The sequence below is a fragment of the Crinia signifera genome, chromosome 7, assembly GCF_055691185.1.
Source record: "Crinia signifera chromosome 7, ASM5569118v1, whole genome shotgun sequence".
NCBI lineage: Eukaryota > Metazoa > Chordata > Amphibia > Anura > Myobatrachidae > Crinia > Crinia signifera.
The window spans coordinates 163,756,956-163,767,422 of record NC_139223.1 but is presented as its reverse complement, the minus strand read 5'-3'; the positions used below and the strand labels follow the sequence as shown (position 1 = coordinate 163,767,422).

The 10,467-nt window shown below is 40.6% G+C and overlaps 2 protein-coding genes across 4 annotated transcripts; both read left to right on the top strand.

Moving 5' to 3' along the window:
- The first annotated feature begins 854 nt into the window (after window positions 1-854).
- Window positions 855-2,532, top strand: LOC146019597 (gamma-crystallin-3-like). Of its 2 annotated transcripts, none has more exons than XM_083152096.1 (3): window positions 855-863; window positions 1,866-2,108; window positions 2,257-2,532. In XM_083152096.1, exons 1-3 carry the CDS (start codon window positions 855-857, stop codon window positions 2,530-2,532), a joined length of 528 nt encoding a protein of 175 aa, XP_083008222.1. The 2 variants fall into 2 exon arrangements, with proteins under 2 accessions (XP_083008222.1, XP_083008223.1); XM_083152097.1 differs by having other exon boundaries at window positions 1,866-2,111; window positions 2,263-2,532.
- Window positions 2,533-7,777: 5,245 nt separating this feature from the next.
- Window positions 7,778-9,995, top strand: LOC146019596 (gamma-crystallin-3-like). Of its 2 annotated transcripts, none has more exons than XM_083152095.1 (3): window positions 7,778-7,786; window positions 9,285-9,527; window positions 9,720-9,995. In XM_083152095.1, exons 1-3 carry the CDS (start codon window positions 7,778-7,780, stop codon window positions 9,993-9,995), a joined length of 528 nt encoding a protein of 175 aa, XP_083008221.1. The 2 variants fall into 2 exon arrangements, with proteins under 2 accessions (XP_083008221.1, XP_083008220.1); XM_083152094.1 differs by having other exon boundaries at window positions 9,285-9,545; window positions 9,726-9,995.
- Window positions 9,996-10,467: the final 472 nt, after the last annotated feature.

Here is a 10,467-nt window from a genome sequence, read left to right as displayed (position 1 = left end):
CTGTCACAACATCAGGCGTAGGATGGCGGGACTGGCAGAAGCATGATCCAATACAGAGGTGCGTCAGATTTCATCAGCAGCTGAAATTCACCACCAACTTTTTGAGGTGCACATCACTAAATCATGTCACAAAAAAGTTTTGGTTCTGGTGCACAGCCTTTGTAATGGCAGGAAAGACATTCATGTTGAGAGGAAAACTGGCGAGACGAACAGAGAGTGCGCTACAGAGAGTGCGCCATGGCGTGATGTTATTACTTTACACCCCCAACAAATTGGTGATGACTTTCCGCTGCTAATACACCCTTTAGTTGTTTACATCTGATCACTCAATGCACCTTAGTGTTTGACCATGTTATCATCAATACCATAATCTTTAGGGTCAATGAGTTCTACCTGCTCTGGGCTGGTGGGAAATTAGAATAATGAGTTATACTCTAGCTTACACTACTCAGATAAAGGTTAATGCTGTATAGTTACTGGAAGTTTATTGGAGAGATGGTCCATGTGACGGTCACTCAGTCCCACAGATAATGCCGAGGCTCTGTTCATACAACCTAACAATGGAGGCCTCACATACACTGCAAAACCTGATGTATTGTTTTCTGATCAATGCTTTCGGAAAAATGAATGTGTCATGGAACCTACACAGACAATAGTCACACAGACAATAGTCACACACACACACACACACACTCACACACACACACACACAAAGACACAGACACATCTTTTACATAAAGAGGATAAAACAGCTCAATACTTTGCTTACAACGCATTCAGCTCAGGTTGTATATAAGCCTCCCATTCCCCTGTCCCCAGTACACTGTGGGTTTGGACACATTTGAATCTACAACATGGGAAAGGTGAGTCTAATATAAACATTTTATTCAATTATAAAAAAACAAACTTTCATGTTCGATATAAGGACTAGAGGAAAGAGAATCTGCGTTTTGTACATGTTAACAAATATAAATAACCATAACATTATGAGAGATGATAGTGATGAGATTTTGAAAGAGAAAATTGAGCATAATATATATCTAACGCATACTTGCTTTCCCTCCCGGTAGTTGATGATTATGGGGTAGACCCCTTACATTTCCTAATGTAGCAGGCAGGGTGGTGTGATAAATCCCAGCAATCATAGAGCTGTGGAAACTGTATAGGGATTATTTATGGTAATCTAGGGCTGGTTCTACCATCAGACAGCTTCATGCAGCTCCTTTGGAGATCAGGAATCTGGGGGCACCTCTGAGTCTAACCATCAGAAATGGCATGATAGGCTGGTTCAGCCACCAAAAGACCTCGTTGAGCAAATCCAGCTCTTAGAGGGGCATCTTTGAACATAATGCAAATGGCAGGTGTTGGACTTATAAGATGCCACCACCACCTGAGATTCTATAAAGTGGGTATTGGTGTGTCGATGGTGGTTGGAGCAGTAAGATGAAGTTTTGCCTAGGGTGCCAAAACCCTTGCAGCTGCATTGTGTTGGCGGTGAGGCCTAATTATGAGGCCATTTAGCTTTGCCACCAAAGTGGTCTGCCTAGGCCCCTCTCTCTGGACAGATAATGGATAGGAGAATAAAAAGTAATTATGTAAAAGATAAAGGGTAAGAGAGTATCTGATACAGTAAAGGTGCATATTGGCAGAAATGGCGACTAGCAGGGGGTGGTGTGAGTACAGGGAGGTGACACCCCCACCCCCCCCCTTCCCGGTGACAGCTGTTTTTTTATTGGTTTGTTTTTGTCATATAAAGTTTAAAAATGCAATATATAGAAGAATAAATAAATATGTATAAACATCAGCATGACTGTGGAATTTATTTTAGAAATTACTAAATGACACCACTGTATTTCTTCCCATAGATCATCTTCTACGAGGACAGGAACTTCCAGGGCCGCTCCTATGAGTGTAACTCCGAGTGCTCGGACATGTCCTCATACTTCAGGCGCTGTAACTCCATCCGTGTGGAGAGTGGAAACTGGATTCTGTATGAGCACCCCAACTACAGGGGACACCAGTACTTCCTGCATAGAGGGGAGTACCCCGACTTCCAGCAGTGGCTTGGGTACAATGACTCCATTAAGTCCTGTCGTCTGAGCCCACAGGTAATAATAAATATTAAAATAAAATTAACAAATTGTGTTCCCTGAAATGTAGACTTCTCCATATAATACTTGAAATAGAAGTCGGTCTTTGCATACAATATGGAATGGTAGGAAAATATTGTAATTTGATCATACATTTTTTATCTAGCACCACGGCTCATTCAGAATCAGGATCTATGAGAAAGAAGACTTCCGAGGTCAGATGATGGAGTTCACAGAAGACTGTCCCAATGTCTATGAGAGGTTCCGCTACCAAGACATCCACTCTGCCAATGTACAAGATGGATACTGGATGTTCTATGAGGAGCCCAACTACCGGGGACGTCAGTACTACTTGAGATCAGGGGAGTTCCGGAGATACACCGATTGGGGGGCCACCAACCCCAGAATTGGTTCCTTCCGACGTGTCCACCATATGTATTAAAACAAGAGAAAAATAAATCAGTTAATTATCTTCATTCTGAATATCTAATTTCTTATTTTTGTGTTTTATTTAAATCTGTAAGTGTCATGTCAGCCTAACTCTCCACCCAAACTAGTGACTACAGTGTGTCTATGTCTATGTGTGTTTAGTCTTGTTTCCATCATTTAGACATTAGGACAGTTAACACATGTTAACATCTATGTGTCAGCAACACTATTTTGCATGTAGCACCAGTAGGGTTCACATTGGGGTCTGTGATTGTATAACAAAAAGGAATTCTTCATGAAATATTAAGTCTCGGTTTAAAATAAATGAATGACACTGTTGGGTCGATAGGGTGACACTGAATAGGGGAACAGTCAATATAACACTAAAAAAAGAGGAACCCCTCATGGCGCTGACTGGTGCTGAAGAGAAACTTTAAAGAAGCAATTCTTACAGTGGGTGCTTCATAAAGTATTTGGGTATTGTAATGACATATAAAGACGTGTCGCATGGATACAAACATGAATTAATAAATACAGTAAAATTAAATTGGTAAAAAAATGTACTGGTTCTTGTCCTTTAAGTCAATTATGCAAATCCGCAAGCAGGAAAGGCAGGTGACCATATCCGGTTAGAGGATGAGAGCCGAAGGTGTTGTGAACATGCAGAGGTACTCCCGGCTAATTCCTGCACTGGCTCCGGAAGCTATGGTCTGGTAGCATCTGCTTTCTTCTCCTTGAGTCTTCCACCAGGGAAGGCTGCAGAGACCAGATGAAGCACCAACATATTTTGCAGCACTCTCTTCTGACCTTAAGGACAGCAAATGTAGTAATTCAATACCATATGGTTGACATTGACATGATTGACGTGGTCAAGTAGTCAGCACAGTCAAATGGAGGACATGTGTACAGGTATTACAAATGGGACAAGCCAACTAGAATGTAATATTGAATATACTAAAGAAATAAAAATGAGACTCAGCAAAACAATCCAATCCCCAGGACCAGATGGGATCCATCCTAGTGTTCTAATGGAATTAAGGGAGGAATTAGCCAGTCCTCTGTACTAAATTTTCGATAACTCCTTTTCATCTGGTAAAGTGCCTAAAGACTGGAGGATAGCAGAGGTAGTACCAACATTCATAAAAGCCAAAAGGGGATGACCCAGCAAATATAGACCCGTTAGCTTAGCATCAATAGTGGGTAAGTTATTTGAAGGGATTTTAAGGGATGGTATCCAAAATCATTTAGAGATGTATAGTATAATCAGTATTAAACTACTAGGGTTTGTAAAGATCACTCGTGCCAAACTAATTTAATAAGCTTTTATGAGGAAGTCAGCAACAGCCTAGACAGTGGAAACGCTGTAGACCTGGTCTTCCTGGATTTCGCTAAGGCTTTTGATACTTTGCCACATAAGAGGTTGATAAATAAAGTGGAGGATTTGTGACTAGGGTTAAACATTTGTAAATGGGTAGGAAACTGGCTGCAGAATAGAGAACAGAGAGTGGTTGTGAATGGTGCAGTATTGGGTTGGATACCATTAACTAAGGGGAAAGCCACAGGGGTCGGTGCTAGGGCCCCTTTTATTTACCATATTCATTAATGATATTGAGGTGGATTTACTCAGGAACATTTCCATCTTTGCTGATGACACAAACTGAGCGGTGCATAGAACAATCAAGGATGTCTCCATGCTTCAGAGCAATCAAAATAAACTACAAGAATGGGCAAAAAAATTGGAAAATATGGTTTAATGTTGATAAATGCAAGGTTATGCATCTTGGGAGACAGAACCAATGTCCTAGTTATAATTGGGGTGGAATTGGGTATAACTGAACTGGAAAAGGATCTAGGAGTCAAAAGTTTGTCAACAAATTGGGGTGTATTGCTCAGTGTCATGTAGCAGCAAATAAGGCCAACAGGATACTAGCCTGTATAAGAAGGGGCATGGAAACTAGGGATACAAATGTAATTATGGCTCTGTATGAAGCATTGGTCAGACCGCATCTAGAATATGGAGTACAATTCTGGGCCCTGCAATACAAAAAGGACATCAGAGAACTGGAAAAAGTCCACAGAAGAGCAACAAACGTAATAAAAGGGTTGGAGAAATTATGTTATGGAGACAGATTGGACAAATTGGGATTGTTTATGCTGGAAAAGAGACGTGTAAGGGGAGACAGGCTTAACTTGTACAAATATATCAGGGGTCAGTATATGGAGCGGCCAGGCACCCTTTGTTCTTTGAGGAAAGAAACTAGGACACGTGGGCATACTTTTAGACTAGAGGGAAGAAGATTTCGTACCCTTACGAGAAAAAACTTTTTTACAGTCAGGGCAACTAATTGAAGAACTCTCTTCCTGAAGTGGTGGTGTCGGTAGATGGTGAGGTGGTGTCGGCAGACACAATAAATACATTTAAAATAAGGTTTGACAATCATTGATTGGGCAAAGACATCCAGGGGTACAAATACCAATCATAATCTGTCTAAAAAAGAAATTAGAATACACGGATTATATAAATGGATGTAGAAAATAGATCATACACTCAACTCAAAGGTTGAACTCAATGAACGCATGTCTTCATTCAGCCTTAAATACTATGTAACTATGTAAAAATATATGTTCAACATAATTTTTTATCTTTGAATTTTTTTCCATTATCCACGTAAATTGTGATTGGGAACAGTAGCATGGCAAGTGAAGCATGTGCTGAAACCTACTGTACAACAACATTCATGTACAGATAGAACATCCATTTTGTCATATTATCAGTGGTTCATCCCAACAGTTTTCCCTCGCAACACCCCCCCACCACCACCACCTCCCTCCCACATCCTAACCAAGCCCTTCTGCATAACTGAGCCCTCCTGCAGCCCATCTCCCCCTACAGCACCTAAACGTCCCACAGCCTTAGACCTCCCACAGCCTAACTTCCTGTTGTTTGAGAACCTTGTGTATGGTGCTACTCACTATTGGAGCACCGGTGGAGGATACATCATATGTATATTTGATACTTACCTTTATCCAGTCCCAGCGGTGCCCCTTTCTTCACCGACCACATATTCCAGTATATGTTCTCCACATTCATCAAGCCTCTTCGTTTCCTGTTTTAAGTGCCCTACACTGGCCCACCAAGTTTACATCTGGGAACACAGATTGCCCCGTTGCTGACAGACCTTTCCATATGTCTAGCTTTTTTCTGTTCACATTTTGAGCCTTTCATCATATTGCTTGTTGACCTTTTGGGTCTACCTATGGACTGTCTATCTAGACACTGTGTAATAAACACCCAGCTTACCCACCCAAAACCATTCATCCCTACAGGATATTGCATCTTACAAATGGGACAGTGGGGAAATGCCCAATGTGCGGGAATATCCATGGAGTATTGGGAAGGTTGGGTGGATGAAGTTCCCTTGTAGATTTTGGAATAGCCTCTTGAGATGCTCAGCCTGAATCTATGTCTATCCTACTTAAATTGCCAAAATTTGATACTATTAATACTAAACATTTATAACGACAGTGAGATGAATCTTAGGTATCTTTACTTTTGTGTATGTAATCTTGTTATCGGATTGATAAAAATGCAATAAGAAAATCCCTTTCCCATGGTGAGGACAACTGCACAGTGTGAAACTGATCCTACTGACGTGCAGACAAAGGACTGTTTGCTACCATCTTTGAGGATGTGTAAATAACAAGTCCATCAGCTTTGAGGATGTGTAAATAACAACTCCAACAACTTCGAGGATGTGTAAATAACAAGTTCATCAGCTTTGAGAATGTGTAAATATCAAGTCCATTTGTGGATTACAAATAAAAAAAATCCAGGGACCACTAATTAATACGATTTTCCACCATACAAATCTTGTATCAATTATTTGATTTTAAATAGAAATAGAAATGTGATGTCACAAAATGGCATTTGTACTGTGGGCCCATAGTTGGGAATATCTTTGAAACTGGTTTTATACTTGATAATACTTCATATTTTTAATGATGCCTCAATGGTTATGTTTTGATGTACTTATGTTTTAGAAAGGGGCAAGCTGGTCATTAGCTCTTCTAGGCAAATTCCAGTATGGCCAATGGCATGATACAGCCACCAGAAGGCCTCGCTGAGCAGCTCCAACTCCAGGTGCTCTTATAAGCTCATCATGGGTTGATAACTAATGGTATCAACCTCTGATGTATGTCCTTGCCCCTTTCTCTCTGTGCACAGAAAAAAACTCTTTGTTTATTGATACAGCTAGAGACAAGGGTCGTTCAATAAGTAAAAACCTCTCATTATATCCCCGCCAGAGCTGGTAGACCGCCGCTTCCCGTCAAGGCCATTACACTGCACCTCACATCCACATACTGTCCCAACATCAGGTGTATGATGGTGCATTAGATTTCATCAGCAGCTGAAATTCACCGGCAACTTGTTGAGGTGTACATAGCTAACATTAAGTGACGGGAATAGTTTTGGGTCTGGTGCATGGCCTTTGTAATGGCAGGAAATAAGTTCTAGTTGAGCAGCGATCTGACCAGCCAAATATGTCCAATACAGAGAGTGCGCCATGGCCTGAAGTTATTGCTGTACACTCCAACAAGTTGGTGATGAGTTTCCACTGCTGATACACTCATTAGATGTATACATCTGATCACACTATGCACCTCAGTGTTTGACCATGTTATCACCTTCCCCGCATCTTACACCCGATGTTGGGACAGTATGCAGTCGATAGGTCAACAGTTTCATATGGTAGACATTGTCAAAAGGTCCAGCTGATCAACATGGCAATGGTTGACACACGAAAAGGTTGAGATTACTTTATTTTTAAAAAATTTTAACATTTCCATAATTTACCCACCACATGTCTCTGATTAGATGATCAGGTTGTACCCATGACGTTATGATGAGAGATGGTTCATGTGACGGTCACTCAGTCTCACAGATAATGCTGACGCTCTGTTCATACAACCTGACAATGGAGGCCTCACATACACTGCAAAACCTGATGTATTGTTTTCTGATCAATGCTCTGGGAAAAATGAATGTGTCATGGAAAGTACATGAACAATAGTCACACAGACGAACAGACACACACACCAGACACACACACACACACACACAGACACACATATTTTACATAAAGAGGATAAAACAGCTCAACACTTTGCTTACAACGCATTCAGCTCAGGTTGTATATAAGCCTCCCATTCCCCTGTCCCCAGTACACTGTGGGTTTGGACACATTCGAATCTACAACATGGGAAAGGTGAGTCTAATATAAACATTTTGATTTACATATAAAAACAAACTTTCGTGTTCGATATAAGGACTAGAGGAAAGAGAATCAATGTTTTGTACATCTAATGCATACTTGCCTTCCCTCCCGAATGTTGATTACAGTTCCGGCATCCTGCCCATTTCCTAATGTAGCGGGCAGGATGGTGTGATAATCACCAGCAATCATAGAGCTAAGGAAAATGTATAGGGCTTCATTACGGGAATCCAGGGCGGGTTTTACCATTAGGCAACATTAGGCAGCTGCCTCGAAGATCAAGATTCTCCGTACCTATCCAGCCTACCATGTCACTTCTGATGGTTAGACTCAGGGGGTGCTGAGTTTAACCTTTGGAAATGGCAAGATAGGCTAGTACAGCCAATATAAGGCTTTTCTGAGCAAATCCAACTCCAAGACTCCTTTTTTAACTTAATGCAAACGGCAGGTGTTGGACTTCTAAGATGGAACCTCGACCTGAGATTTTGTAAATTGGGTATTGGTGTGTGGGTGGTGTTTGGAGCAGTAAACTGAAGTTTTGCCTAGTGTGCAAAAACCCTTACAGCGGCCCTTGGTGGAATCACTGCCCCTATGCCAGAGATCTGTGCATTTTGGGTATTTCCCTGTGTTGGCGGTGAGGCCTAATTATGAGTCATTCAACTTTGCCCCAAAGTGGTTGACATGGGCCCCTCTCTCTAGATTTCTCATGGACAGGAGACTAAAAAAGTCATTAAGTATAAGATAATGGGTAAGCGAGTATCTGATACAGTAAAATTTATTGCACTGCATTTGTTTTTGAGTTTATTTATTGTTTTGTTTTTGACATATAGGTTGAGATTTAATAGGATGAGAGATTCAGAAAGTGAGAACCTAACAATTCAAAATCCCAGCCCCCCACTCTGTATAACCTTACCCCAACCTAGGCATACTGGGATCCCCGTAACTCCCATAAACTATAGCAACTAAAATAACCTATGCTCCCCAACCACCCAAAGAAAGGATAAAGACCGTATGGACCAAAAGGAGGTAGCAAACTAGTGGTTTGTAGTTAGGGCCTTCAGGACTCTCCCACCAACAATAGGATATATAGTAGTGACTTCACCCTAACTAACCTATACCAGTCTATTTGACTTATCCCATCACACCTATTCTACATAAAAGAGGATAATACGCATATGGACTGAATGGGGCAATAAATGTCTTGGGGAAATTAAATATGAGAGATTCACAAAGTGAGAGATTTGGTAAGAAATCTCCAGTTTTTTTTAAAGCGGCAATCGTTTTTAAAAAAACGAGATTTCTTACCAAATCACTCACTTTCTGAATCTCTCATCCTATTAAATCTCACCCATTATCTTTAAAAATACAATATATAGAAGAATAAATACATATTTATAAACATCAGCATATCTGTGGAGTTTTTGGAATTATCTGCTGCTAACACAATGACTTTAGAAATGATTAAATGACACCACTGTATTTCTTCCCATAGATCATCTTCTACGAGGACAGAAACTTCCAGGGCCGCTCCTATGAGTGTAACTCCGAATGCCCAGACATGTCCTCATATTTCAGGCGCTGTAACTCCATCCGTGTAGAGAGTGGAAACTGGATCCTGTATGAGCATCCCAACTACAGGGGGCACCAGTACTTCCTGCATAGAGGGGAGTACCCCGACTTCCAGCAGTGGCTGGGGTACAATGACTCCATTAAGTCCTGTCGTCTGAGCCCACAGGTAATTAAAAATATTCATGTACAATTAACAAATTGTGTTCCGTGAAATGTAGACTTCTCCATATAATGCTGGAAATAGAAGTGGATCTTTGAATAAAATATTGAATAAACCTGAAGTTTATGGTTAACTTACTGTATTGTGCTTTCCAATGGTAGGAAATATTTTAATTTGATGATACATTTTTTAATCTAGCACCAGGGCTCATTCAGAATCAGGATCTATGAGAAAGAAGACTTCCGAGGTCAGATGATGGAGTTCACTGAAGACTGTCCCAATGTCTATGAGAGGTTCCGCTACCAAGACATCCACTCTGCCAATGTACAAGATGGATACTGGATGTTCTATGAGGAGCCCAACTACCGTGGACGTCAGTATTACCTGAGATCAGGGGAGTTCCGGAGATACACCGATTGGGGAGCCACCAACCCCAGAATTGGTTCCTTCCGACGTGTCCACCATTTGTATTAAAACCACAGATGAATAAAATCTGTCAATTATCTTCATTCTGAATATTACATTTCTTATTTATGTTTTTTTTTTTTTAATTGAGTAATTTTCATTGAGTTTTACAAACAGAAAATAAAATAAATTCTAAACAAACAATAAAGCCCTGACAGGGACAAAATGAGAACAGGTAGAATCAAGCAATAATTGGAATATAGGGTAAAAGAAAATGTATCGACTCCCTTTGTCAATATAAGAGAAACACAATTGCCCGACGGCGGCATTTTAAAACAGTAGAATTTTTTTTAGAATATTATCACTTTGAAGTATACTTTAACCCCACAGGGAGAGGTAAACAGTACATTTTCATACACCAGAAGCTCCATACTAAGCCAAATATACTACCCCTTTATCTCAGAATCAGAATCATCTTTATTGGCCAGGTATACTTGCGTATGCTTGGAATTTTTTGTGGTAACAGTGCAGCATCAATCAG